Source organism: Rhinatrema bivittatum, chromosome 11 (assembly GCF_901001135.1).
Source record: "Rhinatrema bivittatum chromosome 11, aRhiBiv1.1, whole genome shotgun sequence".
NCBI classification, from domain to species: domain Eukaryota; kingdom Metazoa; phylum Chordata; class Amphibia; order Gymnophiona; family Rhinatrematidae; genus Rhinatrema; species Rhinatrema bivittatum.
Genome location: NC_042625.1, coordinates 7,216,023 through 7,238,481, shown reverse-complemented (window position 1 = coordinate 7,238,481; position 22,459 = coordinate 7,216,023). Strand labels below are relative to the sequence as shown.

Genomic DNA, 22,459 nt, shown 5'->3' with positions numbered 1-22,459 from the left:
CGGTTGAAGTACTTACTGGTTGTGTATTTACAGATTAAGGGGATTAGGGTAGGGTTAGGAGAAGGCTTGTTTGAACAGCCAAGTCTTGAGTTTCTTTTTAAAGGTCAATGGGCAGTGTTCATGGCATAGGTCTGGAGGCATGGAGTTCCACAGGGATGGCCCAGCTACAGAGAAGGCACGTTCCCTAGTGGATGTGCAAAGAGTGGATTTGGCGGGTGTGTGTGTGTGTGTGTGTGTGTGTGAAGGGTTCCTTTATAGGCCGCTCTTATTGGTCTTATTGAAGTGTGGAGTCGTAACTGGATATGTAAGTCGAGTGAGTGTTGATTGTGTAAGGTCTTGTGAATAATGGTGAGGGACTTGTGGATGATTCTGAAGCTTATAGGGAGCCAGTGGAGATTCTTGAGTATGGACGTGATGTGATCTCCTCGGCTGGAATTGGTCAGAATTCTGACGGCAGCATTCTGAAGCATCTGAAGGAGTTTTGTGGTAGCAGTGGGTAGACCAAGCAGGAGGGAGTTGCAGCAGTCTATTTTAGAGAAGAAGGTAGGTTGGAGGACCGTCCAAAAGTCATAGAAGTGGAGGAGGGGTCTAAGTCTTTTTAGAATTTGTAGTTTGTGGAAGCAGTCTTTGGTTGTGTTAACAAATTTCTTTAAGTTCAGATGGTTGTCCAGTATCACGCCGAGGTCTCTTGCTTGGGCCGCTATGGTGTTTGAGGCGGTCTCTAAGGTGGTTGAGGGGGTCTGCTGAGAGAGGTTATTGTGATCCGGGGAAAAGAGAAGTTCAGTCTTGGCTGTCTTGAGGACCAGGTTGAGGCTGGAGAGGAGAAGGTTGATAGAGTGAAGGCAGCTGTCCCAGAACTTGAGGGTTTTCGGGAGGGATTCTGTTATGGGAATCAGAATCTGCACGTCGTCAGCGTAAATGAAATGCTTTAATTTCAGCTTTGCGAGCAGCTGGCAGAGGGGCAGGAGGTAGATATTAAAGAGAGTGGGGGATAGGGAAGAGCCTTGTGGTACTCCAAGTGTTAAGTTGATGCAGGGGGGATTCTTTGTTACTTATTCTGACCTTGTAGTATCTATTACTGAGGAAGGGCTCAAACCATCTGAGGACTGTTCCTGATATACCTATATCTGTGAGGTGATTTAGTAGGATGGAATGGTTCACTGTGTCGAACGCTGAAGAGATATCAAGTAGTATCAGTAAGTATGAATGTCCTTTGTCTAGGCCCATGAGGAGGGAATCTGAGGGAGATCAGGAGGGATTCTGTGTTTAGAGATCGGTGGAAACCAAACTGAGCTGGGTAGAGAATTTTGTGTTTGTCTAAGTAGTCGGAGAGTTGGGTGTTGACTAGTCTCTCCATGAGTTTGGCAATAAAAGGCACCTTCCATATTGTTCAGGGCAGGTTACAAAGCCACATACACAATCATAAAGTAAAAATAGTATAAAAAAAAAAAAAAAAGACATAACAGACCTACAATAACTGATTTCTGGATGGAGAGGGATATCAGCAGCAGAGTCTTACATGAATGATATGTTGCTAATAAGTGGAAACTGCAGAGGATAATTTGTGATCTCAAATGCTTGTTTAAATAAAAACGTTTTTAGTGTCTGCTTGAACAATTTTGGCTCACTAATGTATCATAATATAAATGTAAATATTAAGATAAATTCTACAAAACAAATTGAATTGTCTATACTAAAATACAATAATGTAATTTAGATTACAAGTCTAACATATATAATTCAATAAATAATATACTCCTAAATAAAAGATAGATAACATTTTTAACTTCATCTCCGAGGTTATTGGCCGCCAATGAAGATTGGACAGGAAGGGAGTAAGAGTTGTTTTTTCTTGGCCCCAAAGAGTAGTTTAGTAGTCGTGTTTTGAACTACTTAGAAGCACTATCACAGTGCTCTCTTGATGTAGGGCATTGTGATAATCCAAAAGATAAAATATTAATGAATACACCAACATTTCTAAATCCTTCTTTTCTAAGAAGGATGTACGCTAAAAAGAAGATTGAACAGTAAAGACATTCAGTCATTCACATCAAGGTCGGAGTTCAGTCTTACTTCAAGGACAGCGATCAAAGGTTTAGAGTGTATTATAACTCCAGAAAATGTGGGAAAGCTGTTGAGTAGTCAATTGGTGTTCCCTAGCCATTGTTAAGGTTGACATGAGCCCCTCATGCTGTGGCGTAGTTGACCCAGCCTATAGAAACATAGAAACATAGAAATGACGGCAGAAGAAGACCAAATGGCCCATCCAGTCTGCCCAGCAAGCTTCCCTCATTTCTTCTCTCATACTTATCTGTTTCTCTTAGCTCTTGGTTCTAATTCCCTTCCACCCCCACCATTAATGTAGAGAGCGGTGATGGAGCTGCATCCAAGTGAAATATCTAGCTTGAGTAGTTAGAGGTAGTAGGGGTAGTAACCGCTGCAATAAGCAAGCTACACCCATGCTTATTTGTTTTTACCCAGATTATGTTATACAGCCCTTATTGGTTGTTTATCTTCTCCCCTGCCGTTGAAGCAGGGAGCTATGCTGGATATGCGTGAGGTATCAGTTTTTTTTCTTCTCCCCTGCCGTTGAAGCAGAGAGCTATGCTCGATATGCATCGAAAGTGAAGTATCAGGCACATTTGGTTTGGGGTAGTAACCGCCGTAACAAGCCAGCTACTCCCCGCTTTGTGAGTGTGAATCCTTTTTTCTTCTCCCCTGCCGTTTAAGCAGAGAGCTCTGCTGGATGTGTGAAGTAACAGTTTTTCTTTTCCCCTGCTGTTGAAGCAGAGAACTATGCTGGATATGCATTGAAGTGAAGTATAAGAATGGAGTGATCAAGCTAGTTGAAAGGCATCAGGAATAGAGGAAGGTGGAGGTAGTAATTTGGATATTTGGTTGGGGTAGTAACCGCCGTAACAAGCCAGCTACTCCCGTCTTTGTGAGTGCAAATCCTTTTTTCCACATTTCCTCTTGCTGTTGAAGCTTAGAGTGATGTTGGAGTCACAGTAACCATGTGTATGTTTATTGAATAAGGGTATTGTCTCCAGGCAGTAGCCATCATTCTGGCGAGTCACCCACTCTTCATTGGCGGCCTCTTGACTTTATGGATCCACAGTGTTTATCCCACGCCCCTTTGAAGTCCTTCACAGTTCTGGTCTTCACCACTTCCTCCGGAAGGGCATTCCAGGCATCCACCACCCTCTCCGTGAAGAAATACTTCCTGACATTGGTTCTGAATCTTCCTCCCTGGAGCTTCAAATCGTGACCCCTGGTTCTGCTGATTTTTTTCTTATGGTAAAGGTTTGTCGTTGCCTTTGGATCATTAAAACCTTTCAAGTATCTGAAAGTCTGTATCATATCACCTCTGCTCCTCCTTTCCTCCAGGGTGTACATATTTAGATTCTTCAATCTCTCCTCGTACGTCATGCGATGAAGATCCTCCACCTTCCTGGTCGCCCTTCTCTGTACCCGCTTCCATCTTGTCTTTGTCTTTTGTAGATACGGTCCTCCAGAACTGAACACAGTACTCCAGGTGAGGCCTCACCAAGGACCTGTACAAGGGAATAATCACTTCCCTTTTCTTACTCGATATTCCTCTCTCTATGCAGCCCAGCATTCTTCTGGCTTTTGCTATCGCCTTGTCGCATTGTTTCGCAGACTTCATATCATTAGACACTATCACCCCAAGGTCCCTCTCCTGCTCCGTGCACGTCAGCCTTTCCCCCCCCATCGAATACAGTTCATTTGGATTTCCGCTCCCCATATGCATGACTTTGCACTTCTTGGCATTGAATCTCAGCTGCCATATCTTCGACCACTCTTCCAGTTTCCTTAGATCCCGTCTCATTCTCTCCACTCCTTCCGGCGTGTCCACTCTGTTGCAGATCTTAGTGTCATCCGCAAAAAGACAAACCTTACCTTCTATCCCGTCCGCAATGTCGCTCACAAAGATATTGAACAGGACCGGTCCCAACACCGATCCTTGCGGTACACCACTTAAAACCGCTCTCTCTTCAGAGAAGGTTCCGTTTACCGTCACACATAGGTAAATGCATCCTGTAGTAGGGCAGACTGGAGCTTCACCTATACCAGCTGCCTCCTCCACAGGTTGAGTCCTTAAGTTCTGGAGGCATGCAGGTCCCTAGGGTGGATCAAGAGAGAGAGTCCAATAGCACACCCGGGTCAGGGCAGACAGCAGACAGACAGAGACTGGCTGAGAACATATGTGGTCAGCTCCAAACAAGAGACCAGGTCAAAGCGGCAGGCAAAACATGGTCAAATCCAGGCAGAAGGTCAAAGTCAGGCCAAGGGAGGATGAGGACACACTGAAAACACTGGATGAGAGGAATAAGATGAAGCAGGTCAAGGCAAGGTTGGATGAAACAAGAATTAGGAATGTAGGATGACAGAAACCAGAAACGTTAGCAATACACACTTACGACAGGAGACCCATTGCTGAGGCACTGGCAAAGGGGTCTGAGAGCCCTTAAGTAAGACAGGCCTCATCAGAGGGTGCTGCAGGGATTTTCCTGCTGTGGGCCCTTCAAAGCAGGGAGTGTTGTGTGTGCACATGTACGCTCTAGAGGAGACCCAGATGTTGGTAGCATGGTGGACCGTACTCTGAGGCATTCATACTGCATTGGAGTCTGTCAGTGTCGGGGTGAATCTAGCGGCTTGTGGGGCATTCCTGCAAGCTGCAAATTGTAACAGTACCCCCCCCCCCCCCCAAAAGCTTCCTCCCCTGTCTTCTGAGCTTGGGTTTCCCAGGAATCTGTAGAATTCAAAAATCAAGTTGGGGGGGCTTGTAAGGTAGGCACCCATGAGGTTTTCCTCGGGTTTCTAGTTCTTCCACAAGATGAGGGATTATAATTGGTTCTGTATCCTTCGAGAATCTAGAATTTCTTGACCTGAAACTGGGTATCTTCTCAGTGGCCACTTCAGTGATCTGGAAGGGTGGTCTGGCCAAAACAGAAATACAGTCTTTTATTAACGAAAAATGGAATATGTTGTGAACTTTCAAGGATGGCGGCAATCTGAGTTTGTATGCCACAGGAGACGAACAACAGGAAAAGGACCTGTGAATTGCAAGGTGAACTTCATGGAAAGCATCTGAAGTCTCAGGTTCTTGGTGTTAAGCCAGACTAGCCTTCTGGGGTGAAGCTGAGGTGCTAGATGACCATTTTCTATCAGCTTGTTCTTTCATAGAAACATAGAAATGACGGCAGAAGAAGACCAAATGGCCCATCCAGTCTGCCCAGCAAGCTTCACACATTTTTTCTCTCATACTTATCTGTTTCTCTTAGCTCTTGGTTCTATTTCCCTTCCACCCCCACCTTTAATGTAGAGAGCAGTGATGGAGCTGCATCCAGTGAAATATCTAGCTTGATTCGTTAGGGGTAGTAGCCGCCGCAATAAGCAAGCTGCACCCATGCTTTTTGGTTTACCCAGACTATGTTATACAGCCCTTATTGGTTGTTTTTCTTCTCCCCTGCCGTTGAAGCAGGGAGCTATGCTGGATATGCGTGAAGTATCAGTCTTCTCCCATGCTGTTGAAGCAGAGAGCCATGCTGGATGTGCATTGAAAGTGAAGTATCAGGCTTTTTTGATTTGGGGTAGTAACCGCCGTAACAAGCCAGCTACTCCCCGCTTTGTGAGTGCGAACCCTCTTTTCTTCTTCTCTGCCGTTGAAGCAGAGAGCTCTGCTGGATGTGTGAAGTATCAGTTTTTCTTCTCCCCTGCCGTTGAATCAGAGAACTATGCTGTATATGCATTGAAAGTGAAGTATCAGGCTTTTTTGATTTGGGGTAGTAACCGCCGTAACAAGCCAGCTACTCCCTTCTTTGTGAGTGCAAATCCTTTTTTCCACATTTCCTCTTGTTGTTGAAGCTTAGAGCGATGTTGGAGTCACAGTAAGCATGTGTATGTTTATTTAATAAGGGTATTGACTCCAGGCAGTAGCCATCATTCTGGCGAATCACCCACTCGTTTTTTTTTGCCATAGTTCCTGGAGCTACTGCCCCATCAGGTTAGCTGCTGGACAATATTCAGAGATAGGAACTGGTCTAGGCACAAAGGAATGGCTTCCAAAGACAATGTAAAAGGATGATGACCCTGTGGAAATATCCACGTGATTATTATGGGCAAATTCAGCCCATGGAAGAAGAGAGGCCCAATTATCTTGTCACTGGCTCATGTAGGCACGCAGAAAGGCATTGAGGCTTTGATTCACCCATTTAGTTTGTCTGTTGCTTTGGGGGTGATAAGCAGAAGTGAAATCCAATGTAATCTTGAACTTCATGCATTGGCCTTTCCAATATTGGGCTGTAAACTGGACCCCTCAGGCTGAGAGGATGTGGAGTGGCAACTCATGCAGATGTATTGCACAAAGAGTTTAGCCAATTCAGGCATGGTGGGAGGCCCGGAAGGGGTGTGAAATGTGCCATCTTCGAGAATCTATCCACTGCCATCCATATGGTGGTGTTGTCACCAGGAGAGAAAGATCAGTGATGAAGTCAGTGTCCACATGGGTCCAGAGTTCTATAAGGGCTGGCACAACCCCCAAGGCTGTGCTCTCACACTTTTATTTATGGCACACATAGGGCAGGACTCCACGTAACACTTAAAGTCAGTCTTCGTCTGTGGCCACCAGTAGTGTCGCACAATTAATTCCAATGTCCGAATTATGCCAGGATGACTAGACGGGAGGGAGTTATGAGCCCATTGAAGAACTTTGTCATAGGTGCTGGGGTACCACAGTCTTCCCAGGAGGAAGTGTGAAGGTGGCCACAACCTCAACCTTAGCTGGATCAATGATATGCTGTGGGATTTCTAAGGTTCATTCAGTATCAAAAGAATGAGAGAGGGCATCTGCTTGGTGTTTTCTCAGTGGGCTGATAGTATAATTCGAAATCAAATTGATTGAAAAAAGTGACCTGCGGGCTTGCCTGAAGTTTAATCTTTGAGCCTGCACCAAATGTTCAAGGTTTTTATGATCTGTATGGTTGATTATTGGGTGCTTGGCTCCTTCTAGCAGGCGTCGCCATTCTTCCAAGGCCAACTTAACAGCTAACAGTTTGCAGTCTCTATGTTGTAGTTATGTTCTGCAAAACCTCCACATCACCCCCAAACCAGTTTGAAAAATGATGCCAACCAGGACTGGGCCGCAGTGCCGGATTCAGTGGTAGATTTAGAGGTTACGGGAGGAGAGGTTCGCCACTAGAAACTAACAAGGTTTTCTAACACTTGGGGATTGGGGCGGGGAAGGTTTCAGGAGGACCCTATACCCCAGCAAATCATTTTTTTTTTTTTTATCATTGGGAGAAGGGTTGTGGGTGGGCGGAAGGGGTGCGACCTGGTGGGGGGTAGGGAATATACTTTACTGAATTTTGACAGTGTTGCAGGATACCATTATCACATGAATACTGTATTTATATTCTATCCACTTGGGATGTTGGGGGCAACCTCAAGTGACGGCCCTGGGGCGAGGAGAGGGCAGCTTTGACCCCCCTCCCCCATACACACCTTTTTCTGTTTTGTGCAAGCTTTCGTTTTTTATTAACATGACCCCCTTTAAGGTGATGTCAGTGCTATGAGGGTGGGACCGCCATTGTACCTAGAGGGACAATGTTGTGGTGTTTTGCCGCAATGTTTTTTCAGGGTAAGAGTCCCACTCGCAGGAGGGCGTTGCCACAATAGTGGGGCTCCTCCTGTGAAAAAAACATTGCAGCTTAGCGCTTCTAGCTTTTAGATTGTAAGCCTTTTGGAGATAGGTAAATACCTACAGTTCCTGCACGTAATCCGCTTTGTAGAACCAAAAAAAGCAGAATATAAAAACGATAAAGAAAACCCAAGCCAAATTCATCTCTATAATACTTTGAATCATCACGAGTTTATTTTAGAGGATACTCTTCTTAATTATATTGCCACTCTCTAGTTCTTCGTTCCAGAGATTAGTAACATCCAGCTGTTTTTCCCTGCTGAAAATTCAACTTGAGGTCAACCTAGGTAATGCCACATGTGGAATATGCACTGATGTAAAGAAAATGGTGACTGAAAAAGCTTGAGCAGTATGCTGTAATCACTTGCATATAACCCTGATGTTTTGGGTCTGGGTACCTTGCAGGATTTCACCCTTTACCCCCCCGCTCTTAACTCTGGCACTGCTGCAGAACAGATTTCAGACACAATCTCATTACAGCCTTTATGTACTTCATGCACTGGATAAAACTGAGGAAGGAATCAATCATTAACTACTGCTGTACCCTTTCCCAGATCTAGATAAGGCTTTGTCTGAGTCCTGATATATTTCACAGCCAGTGTTTGAAATAAATACACCATAAACTGAGAGAACAATGGTTACTTTGGGGAATGTTTCAGACAGTATTTGGGTGACTAACCAGTTGGGCTTTTAGTGCAATCAGTATTGCTGGGTAAAAAAGTCTTCTTTTTTTATCACATGCTTCCTTGTGGTGGAGTATGTCGGGAACCTCGTAACTGGGAGGTAAGTGGAGCTTCTCCTGAAGCCTGAAAACTAGCCATGGCAATAGATTCAGAATTAGCTATAAACCAGCTCTTTAATGGTGCAGTGTGGTATTTTCTCCTTTTCTTTCTGACTCTGTGTTGTGTATTTCACCTTCTCTCCTCTCGCTGGCTGCTTCTAGTGGAGGTTGGGGATGTCTCCTTCTTTCATTGAGGAGGGTCTCCTTCCTTATCTGGCTGTTAGGGCCAGAAGGGATTTTTTTTCCAGTTACATGCTGTATGTGTGCAGGTCCTTCAAGCCAGCTGTCATCTGTTTCTTTGATTTCACCTGATTTCACTTTCTTTTTCCTGTCGATTAATGCAGTCTGCGCCTGGGATAGGACTGAGTGAGATGGCAGGTAAGACAGGTGAATTTCTGGAATTTACTTAGAAATCTGTTTGCTTGAATAGATCCAGTTTTCAGCGAGGAGGCTGGGAGGTTTGTGTCTGTTGTGCTGTGCTGTAAGTAAGAGTCAAGCTGCTTGTATGCTAGTGCACAGCATGGGGGCCGAGGAAAGTGGAGAAGGTACTGGAGAAAGAGGATCCAGAGACTAGACATATTGCAGAGATACAGAAATCTAGAGACTGACATATCCTAGTGAAAAGCTGGAGAGTACTCCTAGTGTACTGTTACTGAAGATTGGTTGCTGTTCACATACAAAATGTGACGTGTTAGTGTACTGGCTAGTTTTGTTTGAAACAGGCTAAGATGGAAGAAATGCTCTGTTCTCCATATCATTCCTCAAGTCTCTTTCCTAATATGGAACCTAACATCGTGTAACTACAGCATGGGTTATTTTTCCCTATATGCAACACCTTGCACTTGTCCACATTAAATTTCATCTGCCATTTGGACACCCAATCTTCCAGTCTCACAAGGTCCTCCTGCAATTTATCACAATCCACTTGAGATTTAACACTCTGAATAATTTTGTGTCATCTCCAAATTTGATCTCCTCACTCATCGTACCCCTTTCCAGACCATTTATAAATATATTAAAAAGCACTGGTCCAATTTCAGATCTCTGAGGCACTCCACATTGTTTATCTTTTTTTTCCCCACTGTTAAAACAGACCATTTAATCCTGCTATTTCCTGTCTTTTAACCAGTTTGCAATCCACAAAAGGACATTGCTTCCTATCCCATAACTTTTTAGTTTTTTTTAGAAGCCTCTCATGAGGGACTTTACCAGCATAGTTAAAAGGTGAGGTGAAAAAGACTATTTTAGCCAAAAAAACATCTGAAGAAAACAGGAAAAAGCATAGGCACTGTCAGATTAAGTGAAAAACATCGATAAGGCAGGCTTAGAGAGAATTTGAAATGAAGTTAGTCATAAAGGCAAAAACTCATAATAAAAAGTTTTAAAAATATTTCTAAAACAAACCTTTGAGAGAGTTGGTTGGACTGTTAGATGATCGAGGGGTTAAAGGAGCTCTTAGGGAAGATAAGGCCATTGCAGAAAAACGAAGGGGTAGATTTTCATACATATGCCCGGGCGTACATGTGCGCGCGCTACCCGGTGCACACACATGTACGCCCGATTTTTATAACATGTGTGCGCAGGCGCTCACATGTTATAAAAATCGGGGGTTGGCGCGCGCAAGGGGGTGGACAATTGTGCACCCTGCGTGCGCCGATGCCCGCGGGCTTCCCCGTTCCCTCCCAGGCCGCTCCGATTTTGGAGCAACCTGGGAGGGAATTTCTCTACGCCCTAGCCTTTCTGCCCCCTAATCCTAACTAAACCCCCCCCCCCCCCCCCAAATTGTTTCACATTTTGCACCTGCCTGGAGGCAGGTGCAGATTGCGCGCCCTGCAGCCTGCTGACACGCGATCCTCCGACACAGCGGCAAAAGGTCACTGTGCCAGAGGCCTCTGGCCCTGCCCCTGCCCTGCCCTCAGACTGCCCTGCCCATTTTGTAAAGCCCCGGGGCTTTACGCGTGTCACTGGGCCTTTATAAAATAGGCCCGGCGCGCGTAACACCCCCTATGTGCTTAAAGCTTTTAAAATCAGCCCCTAAATGAATTCTTTGCTTCTGTTTACTAATGAGGATGCTGGAGATACCGGTTCCGGAGATGGTTTTCAAGAGTGATGAGTCAAATGAAGTGAACCAAATCACTGTGAACCTGGAAGATGTAGTAGCAAGATTGACAAACTAATGAGTAGCAAATCACCTGGACCGGATGATATGCATCCCAGGGTTCTGAAGGAACTAAAAAAAGAAATTTCAGATCTATTAGTTAAAATTTGTAACCTATCATTAAAATCATCCATTGTACCTGAAGACTGGAGAGTGGCCAATGAAACCCCAATATTTAAAAAAGGCTCCAGGGACGATACAGGAAACTACAGACCAGGGAACCTGACTTCAGTGCCAGGAAAAATAGTGGAAAGTGTTCTAAAGATCAAAATTACAGAACATATAGAAAGACATGGTTTAATGGAACAAAGTCAGCATGGCTTTACCCAGGGCAAGTCTTGCCTCACAAATCTGCTTCACTTTTTTGAAGGGGTTAATAAACATGTAGAGAGAGGTGAACTGGTGGATGTAGTGTATTTGGATTTTTAAAAGGTGTTTGACAAAGTCCCTCATGAGAGGCTTCTAAGAAAACTAAAAAGTCATGAGATAGGTGGCAATGTCCTTTCGTGGATTACAAACTGGCTAAAAGACGAAACAGAGAGTAGGATTAAATGAACAATTTTCTCAGTGGAAAAGAGTAAACAGTGTAGTTCCTCAGGGATTTGTACTTGGACAGGTGCTTTTCAATATATTTATAAATGATCTGGAAAGGATTGACGAGTGAGGTAATATAATTTGCAGCTGATACAAAATTATTTAAAGTAGTTAAATCACAAGTGAATTGTGATAAATTTCAGGAGGACCTTGAGAGACTGGAAATGGCAGTTGAAATTTAATGTGGACAAGTACAAGGTGTTGCATATAGGGAAAAATAACCCATGCTCTAGTTAGGTTCCATATTAGGAGTTACTACCCAGGAAAAAGATCTAAGCATCATAGTAGATAATACATTGAAATAGTCGGCTCTGTGTGCTGCGGCAGTCAAAAAAACAATGTTAGAAATTATTAGAAGGAAATAGTTAATAAAACGGAAAATGTCATAATGCCTCTGTATCGCTCCATGGTGAGACCGCATCTTGAATACTGTGTACAATTCTGGTCGCCGCATCTCAAAAAAGATATAATTGCGATGGAGAAGGTACAGAGAAGGGCAACCAAAATGATAAAGGGGATGGAACAGCTCCCTTATGAGGAAAGGCTAAAGAGTTGGGGCTGTTCAGCTTGGAGAAGAGACGGCTGAGGGGTGATATCTTAGAGGTCTTTAAAATCATGAGAGGTCTTGAACAGGTAGATGTGACTCTATTATTTACTCTTTCGGATAATAGAAGGACTGGGGGGGGGGGTGGTTTCACTTCATGAAGTTAGCAAATAGCACATTTAAAACTAATCTGAGAAAATTATTTTTCACTCAACGCACAATTAAGATCTGTAATTTGTTGCCAGAGGATATGGGTAGTGCAGTTAGTGTAGCTGGATTTAAAAAAGGTTTACATAAGTTTTTGGAGGAGAAGTTCATTAACTACTATTAATCAAGTTGACTTAGGGAATAGCCACTACTAATACTGGCATCAGTAGCATGGTATCTACTTAGTGTTTGGGTATTTGCCAGGTATTTGTAGCCTGGATTGGCCACTGTTGGAAACAGGATGCTGGGCTTGATGGACTCTTTGTCTGACCCAGTATGGCAATTTCTTATGTTCTTATGTTCAAATGCCTTCTGAAAATCCAAATACACCACCTCTACCAGTTCACCTTTATCCACATGCTTATTTACATCTTCAAAGAATGTAGCACATTTGAGAGGCAAGACTTCCCTTGGGTAAATCCATGCTGGTTGTCCCATTAAATCATGTTTATCTAAATGTTATGTGATTTTATAACATAACACATTTTTTCCTGGCACTGAAATCAGGCTCACTAGTCTATAGTTTCCCAGATCACCTCTGGAGCCCTTTTGAATATTGGGGTTACACTGGCCATCTTCCAGTGTTCAGGTACAATGGATGATTTTAATGATAGGTTAATAATTACTTATAATAGGTTTGAAATTTCATTTTTGAGTTCTTTCAGACCCCTGGGATGTATACCATTCAGTCCAGGTGATTTGCTACTACATCTTCCAGGTTCACCTTGATTTGGGTGAGTTGATCTAAATAATCACCCTTGAAAACTGTCTCCAAAATGGGTATCTCCCCAACATCCTCATCCATAAACTCCAAAGCAAAGAATTCATTTAGTCTTTCTTCGGATATATTTTAAAAAGTTTTTACTTTGAGATTTTAACTCTATGAGCAACTTCTCTTCAAACCTTTCACAGGCAATGCACGTACCATGTATGGAGATCACGGCTCATTTAGCTCTCAGTGGCATGAGGAGGGTAGAGGGAAGCTGCATCGGCTTCATATGTTCTTCAACAGAAACATCTTAGCTTCTGCTGTCAATTTACTAGCCACCTATGTCTTTTCATCAGTTTCCATACATGTTCCGGTCCGGGGGCTGGTCCAGGGGCCGCTGTCATGCCCCCGGCCGGAACCACGCCCCCAGACACGCCCCCGAAACGCCACGTCACTCCCGACACGCCCCCCAACACGCCCCTCCATGCAAGCCCCGGGACTTACCCGTGTCCTGGGGCTTGCACGCGCCGCCGAGCCTATGCAAAATAGGCTCGGCGTGCGCAGGGGGGGTTTGGGGTAGGTTTTCGGGGGGTTCGCACGTATCTTACGCTCGTACCCCTTTGAAAATCTAGCCCATTGTGCGTGTTATTTAGGAGTAATGATCGACTCTAATCTATCAATGACTACCAACATCTCCGTATTAGTTTTAAAAAAAAAATTCATTCTTAAATTACAGTTACTCAAAAAGTTAAAAACCTCTCCTTTTTCCATCTGACTTCCGTTCAGTTGTACAAGCATTAATCCAATCAGGCTTGGATAACTGCAATGCCTTATATTTGGGTCTTCCAGCAACCTCTATCCATCCCCTTCAACTTATTCAAAGTTCCGCAGGACGTGTAATTACTGACACCCCACGCAGAGAACATATCACTCCAGTCCTTCAGTCTCTCCATTGGCTTCCTCTACAATACCGTATACAATACAAGGTTGTCTCCATAATTCACAATCTGATAACCACATGGAGGATGGGTTGTATATGTTCTGTACTAAAATTATACCTTCCACCTCGCCAAGTAAGATTATTGGATACATTTATACGCTAGGTCCTCACCATAAAAACAGCCAGATTAGACCCGACCCACAGACACGCCTTTTCAGTGGCTGGTCCAACGTTATGGAACTCTCTCCCAGATCATATCAGTCTTATTGCAAATTCCGAAAACTTAAAAAAAAAGCACTCAAAACTCATTTATGTACCCTTGCATACAGCTAACTAAACGACTCTTATTTATTATTTCAATTTACTGCTCTTTGTTTCCATGTATTGCTAGTTGACCTATGTGATGTTTAAATTATTGCTATTCCGCCTACTATAATGTTTTAAATTATTATGTATATTTTAATTTGTTTGTAAACCACTTAGATCCACCACAAATCATAAAGGCGGTATATAAGAAATTTTAAATAAATAAATAACCCAGTCAGTGCCAGTTAGGGCTAAAACGTCCACAGACGAAACATGAAGTGTGTTCTTTCCTCTGGGGAAAAGCGTCTTTAATATATAGTGCTGTACTTATGAGTTTTGTTAATGACAAATGTTAAAACAATGTCTACCAAAGAAGGAAAATCGGCCTCATGAAATGTTTGCATACCACTCTGGGTTTGTATTTATTTATTTTAATAATGATATAACATTTTTCTTCTACAAAAATGGCAGGACTTGGTTGATCTTGTTTATAATCCCAAATTGCATATAAGCAGGTGATTATTTGTTTGGCTTTTCCTTCATATACTGTAGATTTTGCTATCATATCCTGCTGTGGAATCAATAAAAAACAAAGTCCCTCCAAGCCCTGGCTCAGTATTTCCGACTGGATGGGATTTATAACTCCTGTTCATGTCAGGCTTTTTTTTCTCCTTCCAGCCTTAGTCTTCTCAATCATTATTCAAATATTTTTAATTTAAATGGCAAAGCATGGTTTGTCAGTTCCTGGATGCTTAAAATGAGACGTCAGGATTAGAGACTGAGCAGGGTAGCAGGAACCCCAGGGCTACAGCTCCAGGTCTGGATATCTTGCACTCGGAGACAAGGGTGCGAAGCAGCAAGCCTGATTTCTTCAGGTGACTTTCCCATTCTCTTCCTCTTCCCCATCAGTCTGTCCAATTTGTTTTCCTCTGATTCTCTCACCGTGTCCCTTCTCCTCAGCCTCCTCCCTCTTTTTTTTTTTTTTTTAATGCTGGTTTGCTGGAAGAGGTCTCCATCCATCAGGATGTTTGTGTCGCCTGACTTACTGCATTCTCCTGTTTGGATTCTCATTTCAGATAAAAGAGAGGGAGGACTTGGAAGAGAGGCAGCAGATACGGAACCAGATCCAAGAGCTGCATTCTGCACAAAACGCAGGAGCCAAAGGTACTGTAAAAAAAGAAAGAAACTCCCAGGGTGCTGGCACAGTGATTTGTCGCTTGTAAAATCTGGCCTCCTCCACCTGTACCTGGGGCACTTTTACTCAACAAAACCTGCCTCGCACGTTGGTCTAAGCTCCTTCTAAATGAGTCTTGTGAGAGACCTCACGCCTCACTCGTTCCTGTCTGACTTGCATTAAAATGCAGCAAAATCTGCAATGGTCTTTTCTGACTAAGAAAGGTACCGCTCTTTTTTAGGGTCCTTAGAGCAGCCGTAAGCCTCAGAACCCCGAGCTGAGATTTAAACCTCGGTAACCAGGAAAGCTTTTAACCCAGTTATATCCTAACCAAAAGCTTGGAGGTCTTCTTGTAAGTTACTAAGTAATGAAAAGTATGATAACATTTTGTAAAAAGTGTTCCTCCTGTGGGTCATGTGCCCATGCTCTGCACCAGATAACCTTCCAGAACTCTCTGGAAAGGTAAACGCTTTGCACTGCTCATCAGAAAGTAGTTCCCACAGTTCCTTTTTGCCAGCTAAGGTCGCTAGACATATGTTCCTATAGCTCCACGAAGTTTCTAAAAGAAACTTTTTTTCGTTCTGATTTTTCTGACAAAGCACCTGTAGTTTTTGCCTAGTTATGTAATTTGGTACGTTTTAAAGTTTTTTATTTTCTCTGAGCCGGCCTGTGAGATTTTTCAAAGTGACTTTGCAGTAGGCTGCCTGACCAAATTACTACTTCTCAGATTCTCTCCAATAGAGAAAAATTCCTTTGTTTTTTATTTTGTTTTGTCATTTTTTTTTCTTACTGTGCAAGACGCAGCTCAGGGGCTTCCAAGTTCTGTTCAAAGTACAAATAGAAAATGTCCATTATGGGCCATCACCAGGTTTTCCACAAGGGTTTGGAACAATTCATGACAATGCTGACTTAAAAGGATATGCTCTGAGCCTTCTCCTCCAGTAAACTAAAGTTCAGCTCCTCAAAGCTAGTGTCCAATACTCTAAACAAGAGACCTTCTGAAAATAAACCCAGGAGCTGAATCTCAATTCTAGGGCTCTGAGCAGGGAACTAAAGCCAATTGCTGCTTGGTTTCGAATGGAAGCTTGACAGCATTGATTTCTCTTCAACACAGGAGGTGCAAGAAGTTGTGCACTGTGTGAAGTGATTGTGAGCTTTGCCTCTCAGGCACAGATAATGCCACACAGATCTCTGGATACCCATGCCAGAGCCTTTGGCATTGACCTTCATAGAATCCTGGAAAATGCCCCCTGTGACTCCAGTGCAGCTGTTGGCACTCTTTGAGTCAAAGTTACTGGTGTGTTCTTCCAATACATTAGTTGCATCAAGGTCTCAGCATCAAGCACATTGACTCTCCTTTGTGCATAAAGTGCTTCTCCTTTCAATACTGAATATGTCGATGCAGACATAGACCTGGTGCCCTGCATCTTTTTCAATATGAAAGAAAAAATAAAGCTCATATTTTCTGATAAATATGTAATAAGAGGGCAGTAATCTTTTCTGATCACAAGCGAGTTCCAAAAGATTATGAATTAGTTCTCTTGTGCTGAATTTACTACAAGATGTTTTTGTGCTAAATTACCTCTTGAGTCCAAAATCATATAACTTACGTGTCCCCACTGTTAGCAGATAGCGAGATTGAATTACTTTTTATACCAGTTTGGGAGAAAGATCTGGGATATTCTTTGTCAGAAGAGCAATGGAAAGATATATAGACATCTCTAAGTAAAACATCAGTTTCCACAAGGATTCTTAAACATGGGTAAAAAATGTAATACTGTTGGTACCTTATGCTGCAAATACTGCATAGAAGATTTCCAGCAGTATTCCTTTTCTAGAGAAGATACAAAGGTTAATAAAAATACTTAAAGTGAATATTCCATGCAATCTAGAAACTTTTATATTAGGCCTCAGCATACAAAGAATTGACTCCGAGAAAAGTAAGTTAATTTCTCATTTGTTGGTTGGCAGTATAATGCTGTGGGCCTTTATCCGGAAAACACCAGAGCCAACTACTAGGTTAAGTTATGAAAATATTGACATGTGTTAAAGGATACTACTTTAGGTGCCATATGGGAACCTTTTGACACATGACATCATCAGATTTTCCTGATGAGGCTTCATGAAGTTTGTATTACGGGGAAAGTCTTATTATGCTGGTTTAGCTCTTACTTGGATTGGGTATAAGCATCAAGTCCATCAGTGTTCTCAATGACATTCAGTAACTGGTGATCTGCAGGGCTCTGCCTTATATCCCACTCTTCTTCATTTCTATTTAGCTTACTTGTGCAAGCTGCTTGCAGCTTTGGAAGTTAATTACAGAATCTATGTAGATGGTATTCAGATTTTTTTATGGCTGCCTCATGGTCGTTAACATTCAAACAAGCAACAATTTATCTATCAGCAGTAAGTCGTTGGTTGTAGGAAAAATGGAGGTTATTGTTCAGAGTCAATATAATGATGATGATTCCTCCAGTCCTATGCACGTGATCATGGAGTAATGATTGATTGTGATTTATCTACGAGGGTGCACATAAAGAATGTCATCAGAACAGGATTTTTAAAACATTGGATGTTGTGTAGATTAAAACCTCTTTTAGAACCAGAATATTTCATACCATTCGTCAGTCAGATTACTTTTGGGGCTCCCATTATCCACACTTCAGTTCTTAGAAATATTACAATATTCTTCTGCATGTGTACTGGTAGGAACACCTGTGAGATCCTATCTCTCCAAGTGTATTTCTCTCCCCTGACTGCCAGTGGAGTATCAAATATATGTTTTAATGATTTTTAAATTGATCAAGTCCACCTCCACACCCTGGATATCAGCTATATTACGAATTTACAAACCAACCCATGTGCTGCGATCGGCTAAGAAGGAACTATTTGAGGATCCAGCTCCTAAAACAGCACGTTTAGCAGATACAAGGGAATGTATATTTTCAGTAGCAGGTCTGCTTTTGTGGAATTCGGTGCCAGGAAAGATCTGTTTGCTCCCAACTCTATATAACCGATCTGATATGGTTATTACCATGAAGGTCGGTATAGAAAAGTGTTAAATAAATAAATAATAAATATACACCCTATACCTGATGATGAACGCACCTTATGTTCAACGATGTTCTCTAGTTACTACGTAACTTGCATAAAATTATCTTATGGTCCACTCATATATATATATGTTCAATTCGTGTATTGTTAGAACTGTTCGTTTCTAGATTGTAATAGTCGTAATTAATAAGTCTCTCGTTCAAATATACATTTACTGTAATAAGTTGTTCTAATGTTCATACAATGTATTAAGTTGTTCTCATGTAAACTGGAGTGAAGGCAGATTGCTATACTTCGGTATATAAAAGACTTTAAATAAATAAATAAAATAAATAAACTATGGAGGCTTTTAGGAAAGCTCTGAAAATGTGGTTATTTACGTCAGCATATGAGATCGATAATTAATTTAGTGCACTTGCCAGGTCAAGGAACTGTTGAACTAAAGATCTGTTGGACCATGTCTGATTATCTGATGGGAGAGTTATTTGTGTGTGCGTGCAAATTTTATCTATGAATGATGTTGCATTTTTATTTTTTTTTTGTGTAAGTATTTGGATTTTGATTTGTGATTTTTATGTAAGTTTGGTTGTAACCTGCTGCAATTTATAAAGCATACAGAATATGAATAGTTTAAATAAGTAAAATAAAAGGTTTGCTCAATGTAATTGAGAGCGATAACACCCAGTCCTTTTGGAAGTTTGGTTTTGTCTGTATATCTTTGTTTTGATGTCTGTGTTAATGGAGATTTTCAAGTATTGAAATATACTCACTAAAACCAAAAGTTGTTTTATTAGAGGTTGATATTCAAAGGCTTTGTCCAGCTAACATTTGCAGTCACCCAGACAAAAGCCAAGATTTGAATATTTTCCCCACCAAATGGATAAAAAAAAGGTAGTACTGGGGTCATTGTGGGGAGCGCAAGAGGATACATTTGAGCTCTTGAGCGCACACATTGAACACTGTCTGGCTAAAGTTACACGCATAAGTCTGGCTGGAAAAATAGCTCTCCTAACGATATCCAGATAAAGTTATGCATGTAACTTTGTCCTGCTGGCAAACCCAGTCAAATATATGGATAAAGTTACCTGGGCTGACTCTTTGAATAAGAAGCTGAGAAAAGGGTATCATTGTAGCTGTGAAAAGTACATTAAAACAAAAGTAATGTGGCGGGGGATGGTGCCACCCAGCCGTCGTACACGTTCAGTAGCCATATTAGTCCTGGAGATTTTGAGAGTCGTGTCACCTTTTTAAGGACTCCTGGGCCACCTCTTCAGATTTGCCCATGATCTATCTTGTATTTATTATGTTTCAATTGCCCATTGTGAACAGGGATGTTAGCTCACTTTTTCTTTTCTTAGAAACCAATAAAAGCTTAGTGTATGAAAAAAGTAAACCTGCAGAGTAGTTAAGTAGAGATGATAGCTTATAAGGCTATTGCAGATATTAAAGTGCAGCTTTTAGGATTTCTTAAACTGCTTTTTCCAGGCAGTGTGTGAGGAAGGGGCATTACTAATCACAAAGCTTTAATGTTTGAAACCTGTTTGTTGTGATTTATTACACGTCTTTGCATTAAATATATCCAAGGCAGGAAACATTTAAAATCACAATGTACGAGCCGTACTCAGCTTGTGAATAGCAGCTGCTCAGTACTTTTTAATCACTTCCCTCTTGCACAATACCAGAGTATTTGTTTTCTTGTATGGTGGAGGGGAGTGTGTTTGGGGGTATTTTCTGCCTGTCACTTTTACTCCTGTTCCTTTTGGCCTTTCGGCTCAGTCTGAACCAAACCCTGTTGGGACTACAGTGCCCATGAGCCTTCATTCATAATTATCTGGGGGATGACCCTGCTTTTTTAAAATGTTTTTCGCTCCCACAACGAGCCCAGCTCTTGTAGCAACAGTCAGTAGCCGGGGCCCAAACCTGCATGTTCACCCTGAGTCTGGGCACTAGGCATGCGATGGCTGGGACTCCTTTCCTGCCCCAGCCAGCTAAGAAGCAGAGGCCAAATTTGGGAATCTAATCCAGCGCACTGGAGTGTTACAGAGCCCAGCGGGGCTGACCAAGAACCATTTTAGGTTTGGTTAGTAAATTGGTAATCAGGTTAAACAAGGAACTGCCTGCCTTGGTTTTGAAACAGAGCCAAAGAGTAACTGAAGCTATAACAACTTAAACAGTAATTGCAACCTTCTTGTGGCCCCATTGATCCTACTGTGCCAGCCGTGCTCTTGCTTCCCCGAACAGCATGGGAAGGTTGCTGTGCAGAAGACACGCCGGCGTTATCCAGATATTAGAAAGCGCATTAAGAAGAAGGAGGGGTTTTTGGGTTTGTTTTTTCTTCAAATCCATTGGTTTTCGCCAGTGTGGTTGTATCATCTTCTAAGGGCAGAGTGAGGGTCACATGGAAGCCCCTCAGCACCCGCAATAAAAAGGAATCGGGCTGGGATAGCTTTTATTGAACCAGCACAGCAATTATCAAAAGAGGTAGCACATGGACCTTTGAGACCACATGGATCCTGGCCTCAGCTGGAGTAGATACTCGTGAAAGTTCATCTTTTCATTATGTTTATGTTGGCCCAATGAAAAGTATCACAACCTGATAAGATTTCCGTTTTCTCCAGGACTAATACGATTAGTAAAACTCTTCCTTTTCTTCCCTCCCCCCCCCCCCCCCCCCCCCCCGCCATGCCTAAAATGATGCAAAGTATTACCCTGCAGCTTACACAAACACCCTCTAGCCACCTTGGGCATAGAACAGATCAGAACTACTTTAAATGGCAGATTACTGAACATCTCGTTTATTCTTCATAAGACGGCCTATTATTGATGACTTGTGCTTTTCCTCTCATTTCAGAAATGTCTTCAGGAATGGTACTGCTCTTAGATCCCTCCAAGAAACAGCTCTCCTCCTCCTCCTCTTCATCCTCCTTCTCTTCAGAGCCAGCAACATGCAACAGATCGCAGAGTACAGACTGCTATTCCTTGGGTACAGGCTCTGACCTGGAGCTCCAGCATGGAAAGCATTACAGGAAGGACCAAGACAGTTCCTCCGGAGTGGAGGATGGAGGAGAGGAGAGAGAGAGTGATGAGGCAGTCAGCACAGATCCTGCGAGTCGAGAAAAGGAGAAACCGGAGCACATTTCAGCAGAAACGCCTTTCATGAAGGAGGACCTCAGAAGCATTGGGAAATCTGTGGAAGAAGAGCAGACGCCAAGCAGCGGAAACCAGAGCAGTAAAGTAAAGAAACCCCGCACTCTATACTCTGCAAAATGTGGCAGCAAAGAGAAAAGGAGAATTTTGTCTGGCAGAGCAGGGCTAAGACCTTATCTACCACTCTACCTGAGCATGTGCAGCTTCAGTTTTCTAGTTGTATCTTCTTGCTGTCCCTCTCCTCTGTGTTTTGAGATGGAAGGGGCAGCACAGCACTGTGGCTGTTGTATGGTAACTGGTGACCATATCATCTGCTGGCATCTCATTGCCACACAAAGTAGCATAGCTTGAAGAGAACTCTAGCATTCATCTGTTTAACCTTCTGGGGTGACCTCTTACAACTCCTTACTAGAAATCTGGGGGAAGATAAAAAGAAAAATAGTTTCACACGCCCTGTTGCATCCCTATAGAAATTTTCTATTCATTACCCCTAAAATTTGTATCCTCCTGGATCAATTCCTAAGATCTAAGTAGTCTATCATATCAAGAGGTCCTTCAGGACCACCTCCATTCCAGCCTTTTAAAATTATCCAGAGATGCTTCCTTACAAAAAAAGTATCTTCTTCTGGAGATGATGAAACCTGTGTTGCTAGTTTGAAGATGCCCTCCTGCCACCCTCTGCCAGTCTGTTAATTACCTCAGGAAGGGCTTAATAGCTTCACCAAGAACTATGCCACAGTTGCTGTAGTAGAACAGCTGAATATTCTGCTGGTGGTATTTAGCTTCCAAGTCACTTCTGGATAGACAGGGTAGGTGCTGTGATGTTTCCACAGGTGTTATACTAAAGGGCCTTGGCACTGTATGAGATGTATGTACAGTAATATGATGTCTGCCAAAAATACAGGACAAGAGACTTTGGGCATTTCATAAAGCAAGATAATCGTTAAAAAAGAAAATTAATTGATGAGGCTAAAAGCAGACAATTGGGCCTAAGATTTAAAAGCAGCTTCAAAAAGGTGGGTCTTTAGATGGGATTTAAATGGGATTCCCTAAGGTATTGTGCATGGCATTCATGCGCTACTTTGATGCCATAACTTTTACTTTTGTTGTGAGACATCTAACCCC

The 22,459-nt window shown here is 42.5% G+C and overlaps 1 protein-coding gene across 4 annotated transcripts in view; it reads left to right on the top strand.

Moving 5' to 3' along the window:
* The window catches only part of SMTN (smoothelin), a 235,359-nt gene that overhangs the window by 114,126 nt on the left and 98,774 nt on the right, over window positions 1-22,459 (top strand). For all 4 annotated transcript variants that reach the window (XM_029619024.1, XM_029619023.1, XM_029619021.1 and 1 more), the window contains exons 6-7: window positions 15,036-15,123; window positions 21,039-21,421. In XM_029619024.1, coding sequence (XP_029474884.1) covers window positions 15,036-15,123; window positions 21,039-21,421 — 471 coding nt within the window. The remainder of the gene's footprint in view (window positions 1-15,035; window positions 15,124-21,038; window positions 21,422-22,459) is intronic.